At 52.5% G+C, this 24,030-nt stretch overlaps 11 protein-coding genes; 7 read left to right on the forward strand and 4 right to left on the reverse strand.

Moving 5' to 3' along the window:
- Nucleotides 1-132: 132 nt before the first annotated feature.
- RCC_05566 (related to Na(+)/H(+) antiporter 1) lies at nt 133-3,246 on the reverse strand (the record flags this gene model as incomplete). The annotated part of the gene is made up of 1 exon (XM_023770835.1): nt 133-3,246. One exon carries the CDS (start codon nt 3,244-3,246, stop codon nt 133-135), a length of 3,114 nt encoding a protein of 1,037 aa, XP_023626603.1.
- Nucleotides 3,247-4,127: 881 nt separating this feature from the next.
- Nucleotides 4,128-5,210, forward strand: RCC_05567 (related to Cytoplasmic tRNA 2-thiolation protein 2; the record flags this gene model as incomplete). The annotated part of the gene is made up of 1 exon (XM_023770836.1): nt 4,128-5,210. The coding sequence occupies one exon, from the start codon at nt 4,128-4,130 to the stop codon at nt 5,208-5,210; it is 1,083 nt and encodes a 360-aa protein (XP_023626604.1).
- An 873-nt stretch (nt 5,211-6,083) lies between these two features.
- RCC_05568 (related to cell adhesion complex protein bystin) lies at nt 6,084-7,610 on the reverse strand (the record flags this gene model as incomplete). The annotated part of the gene is made up of 1 exon (XM_023770837.1): nt 6,084-7,610. One exon carries the CDS (start codon nt 7,608-7,610, stop codon nt 6,084-6,086), a length of 1,527 nt encoding a protein of 508 aa, XP_023626605.1.
- Nucleotides 7,611-7,831: 221 nt separating this feature from the next.
- RCC_05569 (related to peroxisomal membrane protein pex16 (peroxin-16)) lies at nt 7,832-9,043 on the forward strand (the record flags this gene model as incomplete). XM_023770838.1 has 2 exons in its annotated part: nt 7,832-7,985; nt 8,037-9,043. The coding sequence occupies 2 exons, from the start codon at nt 7,832-7,834 to the stop codon at nt 9,041-9,043; spliced, it is 1,161 nt and encodes a 386-aa protein (XP_023626606.1).
- A 672-nt stretch (nt 9,044-9,715) lies between these two features.
- RCC_05571 (probable autophagy protein AUT7) lies at nt 9,716-10,237 on the forward strand (the record flags this gene model as incomplete). XM_023770839.1 has 3 exons in its annotated part: nt 9,716-9,805; nt 9,915-10,147; nt 10,201-10,237. The coding sequence occupies 3 exons, from the start codon at nt 9,716-9,718 to the stop codon at nt 10,235-10,237; spliced, it is 360 nt and encodes a 119-aa protein (XP_023626607.1).
- Nucleotides 10,238-11,032: 795 nt separating this feature from the next.
- On the reverse strand, nt 11,033-13,112 carry RCC_05572 (related to alcohol oxidase; the record flags this gene model as incomplete). XM_023770840.1 has 5 exons in its annotated part: nt 11,033-11,645; nt 11,694-11,804; nt 11,857-12,575; nt 12,655-12,998; nt 13,055-13,112. 5 exons carry the CDS (start codon nt 13,110-13,112, stop codon nt 11,033-11,035), a joined length of 1,845 nt encoding a protein of 614 aa, XP_023626608.1.
- Nucleotides 13,113-14,427: 1,315 nt separating this feature from the next.
- RCC_05573 (probable TPI1-triose-phosphate isomerase) lies at nt 14,428-15,174 on the forward strand (the record flags this gene model as incomplete). The annotated part of the gene is made up of 1 exon (XM_023770841.1): nt 14,428-15,174. One exon carries the CDS (start codon nt 14,428-14,430, stop codon nt 15,172-15,174), a length of 747 nt encoding a protein of 248 aa, XP_023626609.1.
- Nucleotides 15,175-16,462: 1,288 nt separating this feature from the next.
- On the forward strand, nt 16,463-18,043 carry RCC_05574 (probable mannan endo-1,6-alpha-mannosidase DCW1 precursor; the record flags this gene model as incomplete). XM_023770842.1 has 5 exons in its annotated part: nt 16,463-16,844; nt 16,908-17,063; nt 17,113-17,372; nt 17,426-17,677; nt 17,735-18,043. The coding sequence occupies 5 exons, from the start codon at nt 16,463-16,465 to the stop codon at nt 18,041-18,043; spliced, it is 1,359 nt and encodes a 452-aa protein (XP_023626610.1).
- A 921-nt stretch (nt 18,044-18,964) lies between these two features.
- On the reverse strand, nt 18,965-19,230 carry RCC_05575 (uncharacterized protein; the record flags this gene model as incomplete). XM_023770843.1 has 2 exons in its annotated part: nt 18,965-19,148; nt 19,205-19,230. The coding sequence occupies 2 exons, from the start codon at nt 19,228-19,230 to the stop codon at nt 18,965-18,967; spliced, it is 210 nt and encodes a 69-aa protein (XP_023626611.1).
- Nucleotides 19,231-20,425: 1,195 nt separating this feature from the next.
- On the forward strand, nt 20,426-21,949 carry RCC_05576 (uncharacterized protein; the record flags this gene model as incomplete). Its single annotated transcript, XM_023770844.1, has 1 exon — nt 20,426-21,949. One exon carries the CDS (start codon nt 20,426-20,428, stop codon nt 21,947-21,949), a length of 1,524 nt encoding a protein of 507 aa, XP_023626612.1.
- Nucleotides 21,950-22,744: 795 nt separating this feature from the next.
- Nucleotides 22,745-23,092, forward strand: RCC_05577 (uncharacterized protein; the record flags this gene model as incomplete). The annotated part of the gene is made up of 1 exon (XM_023770845.1): nt 22,745-23,092. One exon carries the CDS (start codon nt 22,745-22,747, stop codon nt 23,090-23,092), a length of 348 nt encoding a protein of 115 aa, XP_023626613.1.
- Nucleotides 23,093-24,030: the final 938 nt, after the last annotated feature.

Below are 24,030 nucleotides of genomic sequence, written 5' to 3' on the forward strand. Positions count from 1 at the left end.
TACGACATGTGGATGAACCTTGATTGTGTTCTTCTTTCCATCATTCGTGTCTCATTTGAAGGCCTATGCTGAGTATCGCGCACACGCTTACTCCGTGATAAATATTGATTTCACAAAATTACAATATCTCTACTACCGACCCACATTCGTCCCCCACCTCACGCTCTGCCTARGTTGCGAACCTTGAGATGGCTGTTGATCCGCAAAGCGAATGTTGCGAGGTGGCTCGCGAGGTTGGTTGTCATCCTCGCTGTCGCTGCCTGCCTCCTCCGTGATGCCCAATGCGCCCTCTCGCCGCCGTCGCTCGGCAGCAGTCTCGCCAGAGTTGCTGGTATGGCGCTGACCAGGTGTGCTACCTGCAGGGACAGCACGGCAATTTGGTGGAACGCGATCAGTTCCATCGTCATCGGAATCTTCATCGGCTTGTGGCTGCTCCAGTGCCTGCCGTCGCCGCCGCTCTGCGGCAGTCTCGCCCTCATCCCCTTGTCGACGTCGATTTCGCAAATCTGAAGAAACGTTGTGGATGGGGACCTCCTTCTGGTTGGTGTCCACCAACATCAGCTCGTTCGATTCTTTGCTGAAGGTTCTCTTCAGAGCGGCTTTGTCGTTTGTGTCAGCTTCCTTGCGGCCTCTTCTTGAAGTCTTTCGGTCCAAGGGTGGAGGCGCGTCACTCGACTCGCCAGCAGCCAGAGACTGCTCTCTGAAGTCCTTTCTCGCCTCACGTTTCACCGCTTCTGGCGCATTGCTGTCTTCGACAGCTTGAACGCGCGACTTGGGGTCCATTCCTCGGATTTGGTCGATGAATTGAGCCTTGCTCATCCGTCTACCGCCGGCAGTTATCGTGAAGCGGATACGGTCGTCATCGTCGTCGTCGTCACCCGCAGGCGCACGCGCCTTGTCGGACCCACCATCGACGTTGTCCTTCTGCTCCTTGCCGCTCAGACCGAGCATTTTGCTCATTTGACCGAGTCTCTGCTTGGACTTTTCTGGATCGGCAGTGGTGCTTCCCTTCCTCTCGGGTCCAGGGATGTCATACTTCTTGATCACCTCTCCGTCCTCATCTTCGACAATGATGGTATTGCCGTATTGATAAGCACGAGCAGGACCGCTGGCCTGCTTTCTTGGTTGCTCAGGCTTTGACTCTGCTTGTCCGCCGGTATCACGCCTGCGGAGGCGGTTCATGGTGCCCACGACGTTCAAACCGTTGCGCCAATTCTTGGCCGGTCGCTCTGGCATCTTTCCGGCTTCCTCTTGCGCTGACGTCTGGTCTTCCTTTTCGTCTTCGCCAGAATCTGTGCTAGGCTCCGTACGTGGAGCCACGCCATGATGTCGGTCCGCTCCTGACTCGTGCATTWAACGCTCTCCTTCCCGAACTTCATCACGCTGCCGAGCATCTCTAGGCTCGCCGACATTACTCTTCTCCACTGCGAGCACGTTGCCGTCTTCGTCCTCGTAAACAGTGTGCCCTCCTTCCTCGTATATCTCACCGGCTTCTCCTGGACTGACGTTGTCTTTATCCTCAGAGTTGATCTTGGCATCCGACGGTGGATCACTTCTCATTGCAAGAGTGTCAGAGTCGCTGCGACTCTGCTGTTGGTCGAGGCTGTTCCTCCGACGAGCCGGCTCGATAGCCGATTGGCTGACAGGACCACCCGGTCCAATGCCGTAGTCCCATGTCTTTCCTTTACTGCTCCTCGACCGGCGACGGGAGGATGCACGACTCTGTGCTCTGCTAGGATTGTCTTCCTCCTTTTGTCGACGCAGGAAGGTACCGGGAGTAGCCATAGGTAGGGTGTCGGGGCCTGACTTCTCATCGAGAGACTGCGCAGACATCATACTCTTGGAGCGAGATTGAATCCTCGGCAGCCGTTCCATCCACGATGGTTCATCGTTGCCTTTGGTGTAGCTCATGGTCAGGGTGAGCGTGTTGATGTGCTTGCCGAGCGTGAAAACGGCGATGGAGGATCCATGCACAACGATTGAGCAAATTACGAGGAAGCATGTAATGGGCCAAATCAAGTAGATCACGTTGTATTCTTCTGTGGACTCTGGAGGAAGAGCTGAGAGAGGCGTTGTGCTGTCCGTCTCGAGCTCTGCTCTTGCAAGGATTGCCACAAAGATGGCACCGACTCCAATAGGTCCGAAATGGCCAGCGAACAGCGCCTCTCGCCATGTCTTGATGTCAGGAATGACTGGTTTCAATGCCAACATGATTGGAATGCGCCGGAAGAACAGAACCAATATGGCAATGACAACCAGCTTCCAAACGTCCAGACCAAGATTTCCGTTGTTGAACTGCGCCCACGGAATGATTGTTCCGAAGTACACGAAGAAAGCCAAGTTGATCAACAAGTCGATAACGTTGGACACGTGAGATTCCTCGGTCTTTTCAGTGAACCAGCCGTCGTTGCTGAAACCCACGCCCGCAGCGAAACCAACGAGTAGGTCGTCCAGACCAAGCAGCGAACCAGACCCGGCACAGAACAACGCTAGAACAAAGTAGAACACCAGGAACGACTCTCGATCGATTAGGTCTCGCTCGTGGGCATAGCGAACGGCCCTTCGAGCGATGTAGCCCACACAAACGCCGTAGAATGCGCCAAAGATACACTCGTACAGGACAGTGAAGCAAAACCAGTGATATGCGACTTCACTCGCGTGAGGACGGTACTTGAGCAGGTAGAGGCCCAGGTAGATGAACGGAAACGCCATGCCATCGTTGCAGCCAGACTCGGCGGACAAGAGATCTCGCAGATGTTTGGGAACCCGTTTTGCGAACTTGCCCTTTCCAACGACCGAGGACGCCAGGACAGGGTCGGTGGCGGTGACACAAGCCGCGATCGTCAGACTTTCAAGCCAATTCAGATTGGGCGACATGACAGCCCAGATGAACAAACTGGTGATGAGCCAGCCGAATGTCATGACTGGGATCAGCAAGAAAGTTACCGACCTCCAATGCCTTTCCATGTAAGCCTTGGGCAATTCGACGCCCACGGCGAAACATTGTACGACCAGGACGATTCGAGAGAACTCGAGAGTGATTTGATCCGGATTGCCCCATGTCAGAGGGTTGATCAAGTTTGCAGCGTGAGGACCGAAGATGATACCGCAAAGTGTAGCGACCGTAGCTTCACCTATGTATAGTCTCTCCTTGATGATGGAAGAACACAGCATGAACAGCGTTGTGAAGCCTCCGAGAATAATGTAGACCAGATGCGGCCGGTTGATCGACAGTTGTTCCCACATCTTGCTTGGCCTTTACTCTTGTGTGAATTGGCAGTGAAAGACTTGTTCGTCACTCATGCGGCTGCATCCCAAGCTTTTTTCCCCGAGGTTCCAGCCCAAGATCTGCTTGCCGTGCAGCTCCGCGGAGGAGAGTGGATCCAGCGTGTTGTGAGGGCGGGCGATGCGCCTTCGTGGGAGGATTGGCGTGCTGGGCGCAATGTGAAAGAGGGCGGGAATCGCTCAGATAAGAAACGGAGCAAAGACTTCGAAGATCCTCCAAGAGAGCCAATATGCGACGCCAAGGTGATGATGGATGTCGGCAAGGGTATGGAAGCGCCACTGGATGGCGAGCTTCAAGGGGAAGCTCAATCGCKGATGTGGGACGATTCTGGTGCCACCTCTCGCGATAATCTGTGAGTATCTCGCGTTTGATTCCCCTCCTCCGGGCTCTTTGGTCGTTCGAACGCGTGCCTTTCCTCGCCACGACAAACATGCGGCAAACGAAGGTCTTTATAAAAGTCTAGAAGCAAACTTCCAAAGTCAAAGGCCCCGCAATAAAGCGGCAACGATCCGGAACTTTCTTGGCGGCTGGTGAAATGACGTTTTGCTGCATCTTCAAAATGTTCCGACCTAATGCCGTGAGCTTGGCGGGAAAGGGCAAAGGCATCGCTGGGTGGAAGAGAGAGGGAGAGGTGTGTTTTGACGGAGATGATGCTACAAGTGAGGTCCGACTCAGGTCTGCATCTAGACTCATGCGCTACGTTTGCAACGTGGTGGTTCCTGTAAAACTTGACGGAACTCAGAAGTCAGCAGGGATCCGCGGTCTAGCACGATTCTAACCAAAAACCGACTTCACAAAAGCTTCCTCACGTCGTGTACATCACCATACACCCTAACAAAGCATGCCAGGAAGACGCTTGCCCGACCATCCCATCAACGCCAGCCTGTGTAGGCGATGCCAGGCTGTCGAGCCCGCCATCGTGGTCCGCACCGAGCCTTTGTGCAAGGCTTGCTTTGGCAAATATGTCAACACCAAGGTCGTGAAACGGCTGGAGAGCTTTCGGGTGCGACATTCAGAGCCCGGAAATGAACGATCTGTGCTCCTTGCTGTATCTCTCGATGCATGCTCGGTGACTTTGCTTCATGTAGTCAGCCAACATCTCAAGGGACAGGTGGAGAAGACTGGTCGGACGGGATTCAAACTTTGCGTTTTGTATGTGAACCGTAGTCATTTGGCGGACACCAGTGAGGCGACCGCGTTATTCTCACAACTCAAGGAGCGGTTCCCAGAGCACGACTACCACACGGTCGAGCTATCAGACGCTCTTTCCCTGGAGGGAGTGTCGAAGCTATTTGGCCAGGATGCCGAAGATCTCTCGCAGACAAATGATGCCACTCAACGCCTAATGCACGTGCTGGATCATGCTACCTCTGCAACGTCACGACAAGATACGGAGCAGACACTCAGACGAAGACTCGTGGTTCAATTTGCGCAGGATCGCGACTGTGAGTCAATCATATGGGACTACAGCGCCACGAAGTTGGCTGAACGGACCTTGGCGGAGACTGCAAAAGGACGTGGCATCGCCCTTCCCTGGACCGTTGCAGATGGGGAGTCTCTACACGGAGTGCCATTCTATCATCCATTGCGAGAGCTACTGAATAAAGAGCTGAAATCATACGTCTCTTTCATCGAACCTCCATTTGATGACGGATTCGTCACAGCTGAAGTCAAGCCTATTGTCAGCACGAAGAACACCACGATTGATGATTTGATGGAGCAGTACTTTGATTCGGTCGAGAAGGAATACCCATCGATCGTCGCGAATGTGGTCCGGACCACTGGCAAGCTTGTCACTCCTGCGCTGAGTCAGACTGAGCAGTGTGAGCTTTGCAATAACCCTCTCGAGGGGCATGCGCCTGAGAAGAGTAGACTCTGCTACTCTTGTATTCGAATGCTACCTCAAGACCAGGATCAGGACTAAAATGTTGCACTCCCTGGTGTCGATTTCCAGGCCATGCTTGGTATCGCAACCAACGACGCCAGGTCCCAGATACACACCCCAGCACGAAAGCGTGCCTGACGGGATATTAAGATGCTGTAATCATACAGTCATGCTCAAGGGAGTCGTCATGCTCCGATATACTGCCGGGGAGGTTCCGACTGGGCAGACTGCGGTGTGCATCTCAACGTGTCTCATCTGAGACATCTTGTTGTAGGATTCTTCTACCGTTGTGCTGTTTGGTTCAGGGCTTTCCGCCTTCTTCAGTACTGGAATCGCATGACTACAGCAGAGATCGCATCGAGTGAATTGGGGCATACAGGGACGACCCCTACGAATTGGAACGAGTCTTCGCAACGTCGTGCTCGCTGATAGCAGACGATTCGCTGCTTCGAGCTTTTTTTACAATCTTCGCCAAATACAACTGTTATCGACACACGAAGACGTCGGGGACTAGCCTTGCATAAAGGGGCATCAATAACCATGGACTTCTTGATCGCGCAACAATGATCGGCGGAGATTTGATCCACTGCAGCAGGAACTCTTGCAACGCCGAAAGTAGATGTCATTGACGAAGCGCTGAATTTGCGCGGCTATCGAGTACTCAATTGCCGGTATGACGAATAGAGTAGCATAGAAAGGGGGTGTCTGGGCATTATATGCCTGGCTGAGGAATCTATAACTGTTACGTGTCAATATCTGACGTTTTCGTCCCACCACTGTGGCATTGACTACTGCCTTGTAGTAACTAAACGTCGAGTCGACGCTGCACGTGCTAGACGTAGAACTATCGTAGGGATCCAATGTGCGAAGTATCATTCAATGCGCGCTACATCATTCCATTCCATTTCAACATCAAGCATCCATCATCGTGTCATCACCACCTGCTGCATCCTCCGCAACAGGCTCTAACATCACACCCCTTCCACGTCCCTCCAGAAGCTCTCTCCGCACTTCCGGTCCAATTTCCCTGTGTCCTCTGACAAGCAAGAGATCCAGCAATGCTTCACGCTGATCCTCCGTAACCTCGTTCTTGTATCTCTGTGCGAAGGCCAGGAGAGACTGATGCCATAACACAGGAAGCTTCTCCGCCGCAGCCCTTCGCTTTCCRGCAATCGTATTCGCATCCATGTCGACGTCTTGCCCATCCTCTGCTTGGTGCACTGCGCGGAACCGCAAGAAATGGAACACGAGAGCGTCCACAACACGGAACGGTAGAGCATACTTCTTCTCCAGCAATGTGCGGATGAAGATGTTGCAAGCACCGGCCGATTCGACATCGTGCATCATTTGCTCTGCGGCGATCTCGCAAAGTCTGTACAGTGCTGTTGCGGAGTKAAGGACGGGGATGGAGACTCTTGCCAGTACACTTCCGATGATTTGGGCTTCTCTCAATGTGCATGTTCCGCTGCCGGCGAGGGGAAATAGGAAGCCACGGAAGAAAGCAGCTGGCTTGTAGAGTGCCTTTTTCAAGGCTTTGTAGAGATGCACATTCAATTTCTTCGTCTCTCGGATATCTTCCCTGACAAGTGGTAGTAGGATGTCTGCACAGAAAGCTTGCGCCACAGCGGGTCGGGATGATGTGAATATTTTGGTGGCTTCGTAAGTTGCATTCGGTGTCCAAGAGTCCGGACGGGTGATACCCACGAGAATATCCCATTGAGGTAGTGTGGGCAGGATTTTGAATGGTTTGGGGAGCTTTCCGCTCTTATAGCGTGAAAGTAGGAGACCGACTTGTGTGTAGACCTCAACAACCTTTGCAGGCAGCTCCACCGCATCTTCTGGATCGCCGCCGCCTTGGACATGATGTGGTGCAGTGGCGGGTGTGAGTCCACCTCGTTGCTGGGCTTCGTGTGCGGCAATCTTTTCTAGGATCAAGTCTGCGAGGTTTGTGCCTGGTCCCTGTGCTTCATCATCTCCGGTGGATTTCGGTTCAAGCAGTGTTGCTGGATCAAAGGACGGGTTGAATTTGTTGAACATGTCCAGGTCGTTCGGGTCCACTTCAATTTCCTCCACCTCCTCATCTGAGCCCCAAGCCTCTTCATTGTCGTCGTCGTCGTCTCCCGCCTCTGCGTCGCCCTCCTCATCGTCCTTCAGATTCTCCAAGCCAAAATCCTTGCGAAATGAGAAATCCGGATTTTCGGGCTTGGCCACCTTACTCGATCGCTCATTCTCATCTTCCTCCTCCAACTCCTTCCCCAGACCTAGAATACGCGCCGACTGCTTGGATTTGACATAGTCCTGTCCATCCTCCGACTGTCCAGACTTTCGCTTTTTGGATGCCTTTGCGGGTTTGAGTGGGCCTGAAGGAGAGTAGTCTTCGCTGAGAGGGTTGTGTTTGGGCTCGCGATTGCGATTCGCTTGGGTTCTTTGCGCGGGCATTTTCGGTAGTGCGATGTCTGATGTCTGCTCAGATCCGCCAGTGGAGTCGTTTTTTTCGACATGGATAAGACAATCAAAGCGGGAGCTAAACTCAAAATTTATTATCTAATCAATGAATTAGGCCGGAGAGCCAGATATGTCATGCCGAGGTGTGGCTTCCTCGTTGATTCCACCCTTGGACAACACAAGCACGTACATCGTGACCATCATCAATCTCCATRATGGAGAAAATCAAACATGCGGCGGCGCAGACGAAAGTCGTCGTCAAGCTGCCGACGAAATGGGCCCAAAGTTATTCAAACTTCATCACACAGAACTCCTCAGCAGTTGGTCAGGTGGAAGGCGCGTTGCGCTCAGTAACATATCTCATTCCTGGTACGATGATGTTGTGGCATTAGCACGATAACAATACTGACGGCCAAGTAGGAGGGCTTCGCATGTCCGACATATCCACCGAGGCTCTCAATTCCGGAGTACAGTTGCTTTCGCTATACCACGACAACCTCCTCTCCCGAGCCCTGGCACATTCCCTAAAGTCCGCACCACGACATCAGACTCCGCACAACCGCTACACGAGATTTTATTGCCAGAAGAGCCCGCTGTACCGACGAACAGCGACTTCATTGCAAGTGATACAATACACCGAGCTTCTACTGGAAATGATGGCAAAACGAAGCGGAGACAGGTCGAGATGGAGGGTAGTGGTGCTGCTGGAGGCTATGAAGGCGCTTTGTCGATTGATACTCATGCGTCTAACCAACTCAAGACCTTTGTTGACTCCGCCACTTCCGGAGCGTGAAGTGGTGGTGGAGGAGAAGGAAGCGCCCGAAGACGAGACCTTGACGAGCCCGCCATCCGAGAGATCAGAGGCTGGCAGCGAGCAGTGGACGATGCCCAGGACCTCATTAACCCTGCCCCCTCTTCCAAATCCAGACGACATCTCTTCGTATCTTTTATCCAAGGTTCTCACGGCCGATGACATTAAGCCACCAAAGGCACTGGTACATCAAACATCGGGACTGGGAGAGCTGGCCGAAGTAATGTTCATCCTACGACCAGCCATATATGCTGCCGCGATGGCGTACTGGTGTCAAAGGGAGGGCGGCCGTGGGAAGGCGGACTGGAGACCGTGGTTGCTCGGCCTGAGCATCGAATATGGCGCTCGGCAACTCGCAAAGACGGATCTCGAGACACGGCGCCCTGGCGGTGCTCGTGGCCTGACGCAACTGGAGCGTGACGAGATCAAGAAGCGCGGATGGTCTCTAGCATGGTGGGGAATGCGTGGCGCCTTCTACGAAAATGTCACGCAAGGAATGATCCGCGGCGTGGCATCCAAACTGAAGAACAAGCCGCTGCTGGACATGGTTGGGAACTTTGTGGAGGATTACGACTTCTTGTGGGATCAGTTTTATTTTTCTACTGTTACTTTGTGATGAACCTTTTCTATGTGTCTGGTTTGCAAGCGAATGGCGTTCTTGCGTCGCATATAACATTCCGATGCGGCGATTAATGGAATTATTTGGAGGCAGCTTAACATCGAGACTGGGGAAAGCAATGAATGAATATACCCACCTCAAAACGTTTGGTACCTGGGATTTCGGCTTGTTGGGTGTCACGAACTCAAAAGAGGACTTTTGCCAATTGCAAGGCACATGATAGTCTCTGGCGCTATGAGGTAGATGAGCAGATGAGCCCCCCACATTTTGGATCACGCTCCCCACTTTCATGCGCTCGTTCTTTGTGTTGGACGAGAGCGCACGCTCTTTGTAGTCGCTCGGTCTAGCTGTGTACGCGTTGGAACTAGCATCATCCGCATCGATCATCATCGGATTCACAAGCAACTGACTTTTGAAAACTGTATCCTGACCAGCAAACGTTGCGGTGAATAAGCGGCAACGGAACTCGCGCGTGATACCCCGCCGTCGCCCGAGCTTGATAGGTACCTAAGGTAAGGTAGAGTGACTGATCTGCTGGCTGCCTTGCCTTCCTCCGAATCATCATCAACCTACCTACCTCCAACTATCAACATCATCCGCCACAACCCATCCAACCCAACACAACAAACCGCACACACGCTACCTACCACAACCACATCAACCGCCAGCATGCGCTCCAAGTTTAAGGACGAGCACCCGTTCGAGAAGCGCAAGGCCGAGGCCGAGCGCATCCGCCAGAAGTACGCCGATCGGATTCCGGTGAGTTGCCACGATCCTCCAAGATGCGTCGCTGGTGCGCGCCGCGGTGGTGCTGCCACAGCGATGCGCTTGATGTCGCCGCGCGGAACTTCGCTGACAGTCTATACAGGTCATCTGCGAGAAGGTCGAGAAGTCGGACATCGCGACCATCGACAAGAAGAAGTACCTGGTCCCCGCCGACCTCACAGTGGGCCAGTTCGTCTACGTGATCCGCAAGCGCATCAAGCTCAGCCCTGAAAAGGCCATCTTCATCTTCGTCGACGAGGTCCTACCGCCCACCGCCGCTCTCATGAGCTCCATCTACGAGGAACACAAAGACGAGGACGGCTTTTTGTACATCACGTATGTCCAAATCTAGTCTTGGGGATTGAGATGTAATACTAATGATTTGATAGATACTCCGGCGAGAACACCTTCGGCAAGGCTGCATAAGCTCTCTACGAGTCCTTATCTTCCGTCACCAACATTTCCTCGATGCAAATCACGGCCTCGCCGGGCCTGCGCACGATAGCACGGTCTCTTTGAGTTGCCAAGGCGTTTATTGGGTGGGGTTTCCAGCAGGCCGGGACACGCGAACATGATTCAAGACAATGACACGGAACGTGGAGGAGGGGTGAGGATTACATCGCAGCGAGGCCGTGCACCAACGACGGAGCACTTCAGGAGGAGCAACGAGGGTGAGCCCTCGGCAATATTTCATAGCTCAAAAGGGCATAGCTAGTTGCAATCGGTATCCCCTCTTTTCTGCTTATGAGTCTTCTACTGTGCCAGGAGCATTCTTGTCAGATGAAATCAGATGTTAGTGTGGATGGTGGATGATGTAATGTGCATGTAATGTGCAGAGTCCACGGTGAAGTGAGAACCACTGATATACACGCAGTTACTCCACCACTCCTTCCTCTATCTTGTTTGATCCTCGTTGTGCTTATCCTGTCGTGGTCCCAATTCCTCCATCTCTCACAACAGGGCCGGTGAAATTGAAAATTGCCGCCTCTCCCTGTGGTACATCGACGACAACGCTCACGAACTGGTAGCTACAAGCACAAAAAGCAACAGCCTTGCGGAGAGCCAAAGGTCTTCATAATCGTGCTGTCGTTCTTGCAGAAAATACCAATTTTGCATGGTACAGGTAAGTAGCGCGGCAACCTTCAATTTCATACAGCAGCTGGGAGGAAAGTTCCTTGTATAAGGCACGTTCGTGTTGCCTACCACCTGAATCTTCACATCCTACTTCTTCAACCCCAGATCCTGCAAAAACAGATCCGCAGCCCGCTCTCCAATCACAAATGCGGTTCCTCCGGTATTGGCACCGACGTTCTCCGGTGGGATGGATAAATCTGCGACCTTCAAGTTCTCCACTCCATGAACATTCAACTTATGATCCACCACACCCCCCTTCTCCCTAGGAGCCATCTTACAGGTTCCCAAAGAATGCCAAGTCGTGCTCAGGATATCGCGGACCTTCTTATCGATAGCCTTGTCATCCTCAGCAGTGTATGGGATCCGAGAAGTCCTGTCGTTCATATCCGTAAGTGGACCATCGGCCCGCTCAACAACAGCGGCTTTGCTTCCCTCGGGGAATTCAGGATGGTTGATGGCCAACTCTCCGCGGAAGATGGGCATTCTTCGCCACATTTCACGGGAGAGCTTGTAAGCCCAGATGTGCTTCTTCACGTCATTGTCATCCTCGTCTTTGAGCCATCCAGTCTCGAAGTTTGGTGCGTCGGCCATGGACTTGCCGGTGATGTGGGTGGAGCCGCGGGAAAATGGGTAGCCGGTCCAGTTAGCTTGAGAGACGTACTCGGCGTCGTCGGGAAGGATGGAATGGTCGCCGTAGTAGCTATTTTTGCGTCAGCGAGGTGCTAGAACCAGTAGACATGAGACATACCAGTTATAGAGTGCCATGATCATCAGAGGACGATCGGGAACGTTCTTGAAGTCGCGGTCCCATGCTTTACGGAATTCTGGTCCAAGGGCATCAACTTCTTCTTCGGTTGGTCTGTACGAATGTTAGTAGACGTTGGTGTGTGTAAGGATCCTCTTTGACTTACCGGAATTTGCCCTGGCCGTCCATGGCATTCGTACCGAGCAGCTCATCATTCATCCTGATAGCGTCTTCGATGTTGAAGCGACCATCTTGGAAACCATTGATGCACTCCCTTGGGTGTAGGTTGGTGCGGTAAGCCCATAGTGATAGATGATGATCTTGGTACTCCTCCCCTACACCTGGAAGATCCTCAACAACATCAACGCCGACCTTCTTCAGAATCTCAGCATTGCCCACGCCGGAACGCTCCAAGATACCAGGCGTAGCATTGGCACCTGCCGAGACGATCACCATCTTCGACGCTTTCACAATGCGTGGAGAGGTGTAGCCAACGTCCAGGAATTCAGGGTTGGCCATATACTTTGGGTTCGTTTGATATTCCACCCCGACGGCTTTCTTGCCTTCGAAGATCACCTTCAAGACTTGCTTCTCGGTCAAGACGTGAAGGTTGGGATATTCATCGGTGTTTTGAAGCTTCGGGTGCAGGTAACGATGAGCCGCATCCTGACGTCTACCATTTTGGCCAATGTACTTATAGTACCGTTCGGTTGCGTTATTAGTGTCTAGATTTTGAAGATCCGCCACCTCGGGGTAACCAAGGGCAGCAGCGGAGTCGATAAAAGCATTCTCTGATGCAGAGGAGACGTGCGTGCCCTTGGAAATGTTGACAGGACCGGAGTCACCGTGCCTCTCCTTGTCTCCTTTGCCGTGGTATGTCTCAAGCTATCACCATGTCAGCAACCAGACACGAAATCGATCAATCGTTCGAGAAGATCCTGTAGACCAAGCAGATGTCACGAACCTTCTTCAAGAATGGCAGCATCTCATCGGCAGACCATCCCTCCGACTTCCAAGAATCAAAGTCAGATCTTTGAGCCCGAGTGTACACCATCCAATTCATAGCACTTCCACCACCGAGTGTCCCTCCAGACGGAACAATTGGTCCGCGGCCATTGAGTTTCTCAGACTTGTTTCCTCTCCAAAACAAGGTGATCTTGCTGTTCGGGAAGAGGTTGCGTGGATAAAGAGCAGGATACACGACCTCTGGCATGCCATAGTTGTTTGGGCCTTGCTCAATGACCAGAATCTTCAGTTTCTTGTCAGCTTCAGCGAGACGACCCGCAATAACACATCCCGCGAGGCCACCTTTAAAAGCGTTTAGTAACGATCCTGTGTTACGTCGTGGAGTATGCCTTGCTAACCTCCCGCGATGATAACATCGGGCTCAAGATCCTTTGGAAGTCGATGATGATACGGCATTGTGGAAAAATGTGAGATGTAATGGGAACTCTCTACTTGAACCGTGCAATAAGGGAATGAGTTATACATATACCGATCGTCCGGGTTGATCATCCACAGCCAACATGGCTGACCTCGTCAATGGCCGTACGGAAAGGACCCAACCCCTCACTTACTCCCATGTTTTGAGGGGAGAATCTGACGCGAATCCTGCAGGTGAGCAACATACACGACATCCTTTGGATCGCGAGCGATGTCAGTGGTGATCAAGGTACAAGGTACTTGACAGCTCTCTTAGCAAACCCCGCACATGTCAGAAGTTGCGTACGATCATCGTACTTACTCCTCACGCATGCATGTAGCGGCTGTGACATTAATGGTTCTGCCTGATTGCCGGATCTCCCGAAGCGAGCAAAGTTGCCAGTTTGACATCGATGTACAGCTTGTGAAGCTCGCTCAGATCTCCAGAGCTGTCGATCTGAGGATCATTCCTACAATGTCCTAAGGCCTCGCTCTCTACAGACTCGACGATTCTAGGCCTGCTAGAGTCCTAATCACTAGCAGAGTAGCCCGTCAGCCAAGTGAAGGAGTAGTTCCGGGCGCTGCTCTTGTTGATAGTTTCTCATATCGACAGCTTCGCAGATCTTGAGATCTGGGATGATCTCCCAAGTGCAGACCAGCGTTGCCCAATGGAATGTGATAGTACACGAGACATTTGTCCAAGTTTGAGCGAAGCGGGACTGCTTTTCCTTGTTCTTGATCTTCGGACTGCAGGATTGCGGTAGTGCCAGAGGGCTGTCTTGCGGGCCGAGTATCTGCGATGCTTCATCGCTGGATGCCCGGTTAGAGTGCTCCCCTTTGAGGGATGTCAAAATGGTACGATAGATCCCTCACGCAGACATGCTACTGGCGGGTGTAGGTCCTAGTCCATACCTCTCACGCATATCTCGAATGTCCGCATCAGCAGAAGCTGAACTCGACGTTCCAGAGCTGGCCTCTTCTTGGAGAGACGTTGGACGCTATTCATCGACGAGGGCCTTTCAGCATTCGCCTCGGTCCTCGTGAAACAATGCCATGGACTTTGGCGATGCTGTGGAATTGATTGATTGATTGTACATGTGAAGGTAAGGTACGCAGAGAATTGTCGGGAGCTTTCGGAAATGTTTGTCTTCGACCAAACATCGGCGAGCGTCATAGGTCCCCCCACTCATCGTGCGTGCCCCTCTATTTTCTTTCCAGAAACAACACGACCCAACAACCCTCTACAACAGTACAACTCTAAAATCAACCTCATCAACCCCAGTTCAACCTCACATCACCCTCAAACTCAGCAATCATGGCGCGTCAGTTCTTCGTGGGCGGCAACTTCAAGATGAACGGAACCATTTCCGGCAYCAAGGACATTGTCAAGCACCTCAACGACGCCAAGGTCGACCCCAACACCGAGGTCGTCATCTCACCACCAGCACTCTACCTGCTCCTCACTCGCGAGCATCTCCGCTCCGGAATCGAGGTCGCCGCACAGAACGTCTTCGACAAGCCAAATGGTGCTTTCACCGGCGAGATCTCGGTCTCACAGCTCAAGGATAGCAACATCACCTGGACCATTCTCGGCCACAGCGAACGCCGTACCATCCTCAACGAGTCCGAGGACTTCATCGCCAAGAAGACCAAGACTGCCCTCGACGGTGGCATTGGAGTCATCCTCTGCTGTGGTGAGACGCTGGAGCAGCGTGAGGCGGGCAAGACCCAGGACGTCGTGCTTGCCCAGCTTGCCGCCGTCTCCAAGGAGGTCAAGGACTGGAGCAAGGTTGTTGTAGCCTACGAGCCCGTTTGGGCCATTGGCACTGGAAAGGTCGCCACCAAGGAGCAGGCGCAAGAGGTGCACGCTGCTATTCGTGCGTGGATCAGCAAGGAGCTTGGTGCTGATACCGCGGAGAAGACGAGAATCATTTACGGAGGCAGCGTGAGCGAGAAGAACTGCAAGGAGTTGGCACAGGAGAAGGATATCGACGGTTTCCTCGTTGGTGGAGCCTCGCTCAAGCCTGCGTTTGTGGACATCATCARCGCCAAGCAGGCATGAAGGGTACTCGCATCGAGGGAGAGATTGTAGGCTCGTGTATTGTGACGAGTCTGAGGCACCAAAAGACATGCAGAAATGAAACCGAGAACTCCCATGAGCAGAAGTGGGTGTCATTACCACTTTACAACCTTTCGTTTCAACCTGCTCCGTGCCCGAGTCTCCTCCTCCGTGGTCTGTTGCCAAACAGCCAGCATTCCCCCATTCAGCATCCAATGTTTGAACATTCTGCCCTGCTCGCTTGCGATCATCTTCGAGATGTCGGCCGTCTTTCCCACTTCATCGTGCGCCTCCAGTGGCCTGTGTCACCAAACTCCAATATCCGTAGTGAATCTCTCCTCAGCGCTGACAGGTAACCTGGGTCCAGGTGCTCGGGGCCGCCTCTGTAATGTAATAGCAGTTGGCCATGGTTCCAGAACACTGTTGACCGCATTAGATGTTGCCCTGCGCCCACAAACACGACAAAACAATCAACTCACAAATGTGTCGCAAGCGCAATTCCAGCCCAAAAATGTGTTTCCAATATAACAGAATCCGCAATTGGTCTTTGAGGGTGATGACCGGCACGTCTCGAAGTTGGTGTGCGGTCGGTGTTGTAAAGTAAGGGGTCCAGAAACTTCCGGTCCCTGGTCTGCTGCCAGCGCTGTTGCGGCGAAGGCGATCACAATCGACAATATGGAGTTCGGTAGCATTGTGGTGGGTGAAGATGGTGTTGCATGTGAAGAGCTGCGACAGGAGAGTGATGATGGATCGCCTGCCACTTTGGAAGCGGTTTCTAGCGTCCTTTGGGCGTGTTCGCTAGCGTGCCGCTTTGGCTCGAATCGAACCGTAAAAACGCCACCAAACTCCCTTGATTCTTGGCACTTTCAAATACGGGACGAAGGGGCAGTGCAAACTTGGCGACGCGTCTTCATCTTGGTAGAAACTTGGTTGATTTGGTGAGACGCGCTGGCTTTCCACGGCTGACACGGTTGGCGGTAATTTCCTACCACAGAACCATGCTCGCCATGTGCTCGTCATCAAATAATGCGAGACCTCACTTCACAAAGCTCTTCCTGATCGGCAACCGCCAAGACTTTATGCGTTCCGTGTAACCAATAATACCACGCCGCCATGCCGGAGGCTAGGGTGGCATGATGCAGACCTGTCTGTGCTCTGTGCATGGCAGCCAGACGCGGCGGCCCAGCGATTGACGATTCGCGCTATCCCCGGTCTCCCTGAACTGAACTTCTGAGCAGTATTCAATCTGCCGACCTAGTGGACATACACACTCGTTTACCATACCACAGCCATGAGGACACAAACGCTCTTCGCCAGCGTTCTGCTGGCCGCAAGGCTGACTCCGATCAGCGCCATCGATCTCGACCTGGAGGATCCCAAGTCCATCATGAGCGCCGCCCGAACGGCCGCTGATGGCATGATGAGCTGGTATCAGGGCAATGTGTCTGGCCCGTACAATATTCCTGGACTTCTTCCAGGACCGTACTACTGGTGGGAGGCTGGTGCCATGTTTGGAGCGATGATTGATTACTGGTATTACACGGGAGATGCGACATACAACGACGTGGTGACGGAAGCTATGCAGTTCCAGGTGGGATCAAACGACAATTACATGCCTCAAAATCAGTCTGCGAGTTTGGGAAACGACGATCAAGCATTTTGGGGAATGGCTGGTATGTTCGCCACGCGGTGGAAGTGAAGTTTGGTGAATTGTGCTGAGACTCTGTACAATCTAGCCTTGACCGCTGCAGAGGTCAACTTCCCGAATCCGAAACCAGACCAGCCCTCATGGCTTGCGCTGGCTCAGGCGGTATACAACTCACAATATCCGCTCTGGGACAATGGAACTTGCAATGGAGGATTCAGATGGCAGAAGTTCAGCTTCAACACTGGTATGCTGGTCCCGTACACCACGTTCAGGGTCGGACTGACATTAGCCAGGGTACAACTACAAAAACGCAATCTCCAATGGATGTTTCTTCAACTTGGCCGCGCGTTTGGGAATGTACACGGGAGACCAAGAGTATCTTGACTGGGCAGAGACAACGTGGGACTGGTCGAGGCAGGTTGGCATGGTCAACGACAACTTTCAAGTCTTCGACGGTACGGATTCTCTGTTGAAATGTCAGGAGATGAACCACATTCAGTGGTCGTACAATGTTGGCGTGTACTTGCTAGGCGCGGCGGTCATGTGGAATGTGGTGAGTACATGCGTAGCCCTTTCTCCTGCGAAGAGCGCTAATTTGTGCATCAGACTACGGGTGATAAGCAAGGTCAATGGCGAGCACGTACAGAAGGCATGCTTAAATCCGCGACAACGAACTTCTTCACCGACACGATCATGGTTGAGATTGYCTGCGAGCAGTCGAAGAACTGCAATATCGATCAGCAGACTTTCAAGGCGTACCTTTCCAGATGGATGGCCGCTACGGTCAAGGTCGCTCCGTGGACTCATGATATTATCATGCCACTTATCAGGTCATCGGCCACGGCAGCGGCGAAATCGGTAAGTTGGATACCAGTGTGAAGTTGGAATAGCAGAGGTACTGACATACATTTCCAGTGTACGGGTGGCAGCAATGGTGTGACCTGCGGAACGTCATGGGCGGCCGGCAAGTGGGATGGTGGCTTTGGTGTCGGGCAGCAGATGAACGCCCTGGAGGTGTTCCAGTCCAACCTCATCGACAGAGTCCGTGGACCCGTCGGCAACGGTACTGGTGGTACTTCGGTCGGTGACCGTGATGCAGGAAAGGGTGGGAACAGTGAGTTGAAGTTCGACTCGATATCCACTGCTGATAAGGCCGGAGCTGGAATCTTGACGGCTTTGGTATTGGGTGGGCTACTTGGTGGCGGATACTGGATCGTGTCATAGAGATGATGTGCATACAGATCATGTGGGAGATGGAAAGAAAGCATTCCTCCTGGTAATGACCATTTCGAATTGGTCCAGCTTCCAGGTGTYGTGGAGAAGATGCAGCGTGTGGCTGATGTTTGGGTGCCGCTCTGGGTGTCTTCCTACCAGCAGCGGATTTCACCATGGTCACTCGCCCGCACATTCATCCCTGATCCCTAGGTCCCCAGGAGCAACAGTCCCGTCCTCCGCGCCATCGTAGGCCGGAGCAGCCAATACGTCTGACCAGTTGCTTCAGCACAGACTAGGCTTGGAAGTGAATTGATCAAGATATGAATCGGATCAAGGATTGTATGAGGAAAATAGCCCATCATCGAAAGGCGAATCTCGCCACGATCTCCCTCCATAGCACTGGCAGAGAGGGCGTGTTGAGCTTTTGTTGAGCATGACATTTTGGTYGCGAGAAGGCCAGAGATCTGGTAATACCATACTATCATGTACATTTTCCTTCTCACCCAAACTGAGTTCTGCCTATAAGCACCCACCTAGCATAGTCTGTCGTCTGTCCCTGATTCTCTGCTCCCCTACGCATGCAGCATATTGCCTCGGATGCACTTCTGTATCGTGGGGAGCATAACAGCCTGCATCTCGTCGTACAACCGATGGTTCCGTCTCCATCCTTGGTCAGCCTCCGCCAGTGGCCTGAAGAGTACGGAGAGTGCACACAGAAATGACGCCTCCAGGTCTTTCTTGAGCCCGTGTGTTTGTACCGCGCGTGGGTTCTCTGCCACGTCCGGTGTGTCGCGGTATTCCAGTAACCGCATCCTGACAGCAGCAGGATATAGTCGCCGTCCCTGACCCCCAGCAATACTCCTCATAGTGGACCTCCTGCTCTCGAAGCCAAATGTGTTTGAAGATACGCAGCGTCATTTGTAAACCCGCTCATCTTGCCTTCTCAACAACCTGCTTCCCCTCCTGCTTGGCCTCCCCAAAAAGCGCCGCAGTCCTCCGCTTCAAACTGGCAATCGTCTGGTCCGTCGTGAATCCCTTCTCCTTCTCCTCGCGATTGATGCGCACTGCGGCCGCTAGAGTACCGATGCTCATGGCGAAGATTGGGTCGACGGCTCTAAAGGGTTTGTTAGTTTATGCAGCTGGCGATTGTCGGTTCATTGGAAGGCTGACTTTGAGATGAGGTAAACAGCAGACATGATTGTGGAATGATATGTTCAGATCAGATGTTTGGGTGGTGCATTGATCTTCTCAAGCAATGTGAGGTTGACGCTGGCATCGCTTGGCGCGCGATTGATCCACGTCCAAAGGGAGGCGAGTGGGGAAGAGACCGCGACCATCGGCGAGTGAACTGAAAGTTGCCGCCCTGCATGCTTCAATCAACGTCCTCTCCACGAGAACGACAAGACAATTTAGAAGCCATTATCCGACATTTACTTAGCTCTCCGTAACATTGCTTGCTCTAGTAGTCGTAGCACCCTGCCCGCGAGCGTGGTCTTTGCTTCAGTGCACGGAGAGTCGGCAAGCTGACCCCAGCCCTCGGTCAAACTTCGCGCGTCCATTCACCTCACCTCACCTCACCTCACCTCACCTCACCTCACCTCACCTCGCTCCATTTATTTTGACATTCGTCACCCTTCGTCGGCCCCAAAAGTAACCAGGGCTAGCTAGTTGTTGAATATTATTTTCCACACCACGGTCTCGGTTGCCATTTACGCAGCTATGTTGATGAGAAGCTAGGGAGGGGACAATGTTCCAAACACACAACGCGGGTGTCGTCTTGGAGACAATGTCTGTGTATCTGGCCCGCCCGCACGATGGAGTGTACGAGTAAGATCTCACGCTGGCTGGTGATATTTCGACGACTGCCAGGAGTGGTGAGACCAAGATAATGTTGGTAACATGGTGCCTACTACAGTGAGTGAGAGCGAGATATGGACGAATTGATCCTGCCTGCCTTTCCTACTACGTACGCTAAGTGCATGTAAGTTTAGAGCGGAGCTTCCATGCCCAGATCCCACTTTTCTACCAAGGGCCGGTGGTGGAATTGAAGATTGCCGCCTCTCCATGTGGTAAATCGACGACAACGCCCACGAACCGGTAGCTATAAGCACCAAAAGCAGCAGCCTTGCGGAGAGTCAAATGTGGAGGATCGAATGTCTCACCGAACAATTCCTCTTAATCGTGCTGTGATTGTTGCACAGATACAAGATCTCGCCTGCTACATACAGGTAGGGGCGGCAACCTTCAATTTCACCAGCTCTCGTACTTGATTTTCCGTTTGGTGGTGGTCCGTKCGTGTTTGCTGTGTCTTTCCTCGACTTTCTGTCCACACCACTGACAATCAACGGTGAATCCACTTGTGCTCACCGCATTCCGGATCAACATAACAGAATGGACGCGGACGACGTCGACGCTCATGCGTCCATCGACACCGAACAACCAGCCGAAGAGACCCTCGACGACATTCTGGTGGGATTGATTCCGGAGACAAAAGTCGTCATACGCGAACCAGTCGTGTCGTCACATGCCGCAATCGAGTCGGGTGTGGACGTCTCCGGTGACATTGTGGACCGCATTTCCAAGCTACTGCCACTGCAGCGCTGCAAAGTGACTGCTCAGGCAGTGTTGATGAGTGCAATTCTGGYGTCGACCATGTCTGCTCTTGACATGTTCACTGAGCTGTCCAATGACCCCGCTCGCCTCACTGCGACTCTGCTTGCCCACGCCGAGCACCACAAACGCTCGAACTACGCGCGTTCACACGTCGACACATTCGAGAAAGACCTGCAGCCCGATATCAAGAGATGGCAGGAACAGTTCAGGACATATGACATCCAGGAGTACAGCCTCGTGCATCTTGCCCACCTCGATGCTCTGCATGCGAACCGGGCCTGCTTGCCGCAGAACCTGCAGGACTCTTTCTCGCAACTACACAAACTCTTTTGCAATGTGGAGGAACGCCTGCGGGAGGGTAATTTGCTCTTCGCTGATCCTCGAGTGAGTGAGAGCGAGCCTGGAGTGAAGTCGCACACCTTTCGCAACAAGATACCAGGACTGGTCGGGGTCCCGCACRAGCGTGCGTATGAGCACGGCATCGAGATATCCCACGACGGGGTGTCTGAATTCAGATTCCATGAATTTGAGGATTCAGCCGATGAAATGGGCTGCCGCTTGCACCACCCGAGGAGAGTTCCCAAAATCAACAGTGTCTACACGAAACGTGGCGCAGGTGACACTAGCACCCAAAACCCATATTTCCCCATCGACGACCATATCATCGGTCAGCTGGAGGATTGGGGAGGGTCGACTCAGATGACCCGCTCGAGGGCTGGACCACGTCCATGTGCAGTTTACGCGGACGGCGAGGGTATAGCACTCGACCAGACTTTAACTGCAAGTTCGAAGCAGGCCCTTGACACCAATGCCGGCCTGCCTCCGCGGCCATACCTGGGTATGTGCCTGAACTCTCAATTTGCCGAGTACGAAATTCAGCTCAACGACGGCGCCGTGATCTTCAGGCTCCTTCCGGATGACTGTGAAGTGCTGATGGCTCGACTTCTCCCTGTAAACAGAGCTGCGGCCCGCAAATGGGACCAGAAAGGCCGAGGTGAGTTTCAGTTTCAGTGGGATGTCAAAACCGACCACAGCACATCTCCCATCTGGGCGTACGAGATCGTCGCCAAACTCAAAGAGGGAAAACGCTTGACACTGCGCCCTGGTCACGACATTGAGACCCAGGATGATGAGTGGCGTACAATGGCCGAATCACTTGCAAGGGCTAGCAATTTCGGTCCGGTATGTATCAACGACGGTATCATCTCGCGAGGCTCTTTCGTTTATGAACGATGGACATCTTACTCGCCAACTCAAAGGCAGCGACTTCGCTCTCTGCTATATTCAAGGCCACCATGCTAAGCTGGAGATTCTTAGAGGCACATAAATTAGATTGAGAATAGAGAGGTAAATTTCCAAATTTGTGGCGGATCCTGCACATTTCTCTTCGCGAGCTAAGGTAAAAGGGGCGATCTCTAGAGTGAACTAGGCTTACATGTGGAATCTCGAGATTGCACTCCCATATAGTTTCAAACGCCTTACTTAGCTAGAGAGTCCTGGAGGTACGTAAACCCCAGATAGAATCGAGGATGAAACTTTCAGTTTAGGGCGGTTTCTCTACGTCTATCCTTGCGTAAACCTATAGTAGCTAAGAAGAGGCGTCTACTATGTTAGAATAGACCACGTCTAGTTTTCAGCTACATAGTCTCTCCTAGATATCGAACCGCTCTACTAAGCTAGAGGTTTCTAGCTGTATAGAGCTTACCTACGAAACAGAGAGTAGAAATTCTAGATTCAGCGCGGTTTCTCCAAAGTTATACTTGCGCAGACCTGTAGCAGCTGCATAGTCCCTCCTAGATATCGAGCTGCCCTACTAAACTAGAGGTTTCTGGCTGTATAGAGCTTAACTACGAAACAGAGAGTGAACTCTCGGATTCAGGGCGGTCTCTCCAAGTTTATCCTTACGTAGACCTATAGCAGCTACAGAGTCTCTCCTAGATATTGAACCGCCCTACCAATCTAGAGGTTTCTGGCCGGACAGAGCTTAAGAACGAAACAGAGAGTGGAATATCGGATTCCTAGCGGCTTCTCTGGTATCTATCGTCTTAAAGCACCCATTCGGGACTGGTGGAATTCCAACAATGAAAAACGCCAACAATGTCGAACCCGCGATGCATAGACGCCGTCATATCGGCTGCGAAGGACCTTGTCCACGGTAGTGTCGCCAAAGATCGTATCATCATTCAGACAATGACGGTAGAAGACAAGAAATCTGTCATGGTGGAGCTTGCCCGTTCGAGCCGCGGCGGGGAACTCGCAGGTCTGCGTGTATGGATGGGCTGTGAGGGAAGCACAAGGCCGCTCGTCTGGGATTGTTCTCACGATGGCATCGGCGTGTTCACACTTTGGGACGCAATGCACATCGAACATGATCAACGTCGCGGCCACGAGGGCGAAGTCGGTTCCACTTTGTCTTCGGGAACATCCTGTGCATCGAGGATATGAGGAAGAAGGGAGCACTGAGAGCTCTCGCGAGCTACATGATGAGAAAAAAGCTGGTTCCCTGCCCTGTCACAGGGTCGGCCGATTGCGAGTGCGTCGGATGTGAGTGTGTCGAATGTGAGTGTGCCGCATTTGGTACAGTCCTGGTTCAACCGCACCCGAAGAAGAGAGCGTTGGAGATGTCACCAGACGAGGCTAGAAAATGCCGGGGAAAGGAAGACGAGGACATGAAGGCAACTGCTGATACAGCTGAATGATGGAGGCAATTGATGGCAGCGCTCGGAATTCGTCAACGGCAGTTCGTAGCARCACAGATGACTTCATGGTGGAAGAACTTTGCTGAGTTGTGATGGCGAGAGTAGGTATAAAATACAACCTACATGTACCTTATCATCACGTTGCACACGACCACTGCTCTGTGATTATCGTGATTCTACGTTAAATTCAAAGTAATTTCTGCTATGCGCTGTATTGAGTTGGTCACTACTATATAGGTGTGATGCCAGCAGATGTTCATGCGTAGGTACCTAGGTAGGTGTTGGATTGGCTTTGCTATAATCCACTGTGAAAGTCAGAGCTGTCGGGTCGATATTCTATAAGAAATCATCAACAAGAGCAGCGCCCTGAACTGCTCTCTCGATTAATTCACGGCCACTCTGCCAGTAGCAGGGATACCAACAAGCTTTAAATCATCGAGCCAATAGAGAGCGAGGCCTCGGGAGACTATGGATATAACTAGGGATGCCTTTTCCTTGTGAATACTCCTCATATCGACAGCTCTGGTCCGACACACTATTGAGGACTCGAGCGACGAAATCCGCATCAAAGTAATCAAGGGGCAAGAAGCAACCAGCCCGCAAGGCTGCAGCCAAGAAATCCAGGGACATTGCGGCGGCGGCCAACGACTTCTTTCTTCGACGACGAATTCCTCGACGACAGCG

This window comes from Ramularia collo-cygni (genome assembly GCF_900074925.1).
Source record: "Ramularia collo-cygni strain URUG2 genome assembly, contig: RCC_scaffold08, whole genome shotgun sequence".
In the NCBI taxonomy this organism is placed as follows: Eukaryota; Fungi; Ascomycota; class Dothideomycetes; order Mycosphaerellales; family Mycosphaerellaceae; genus Ramularia; species Ramularia collo-cygni.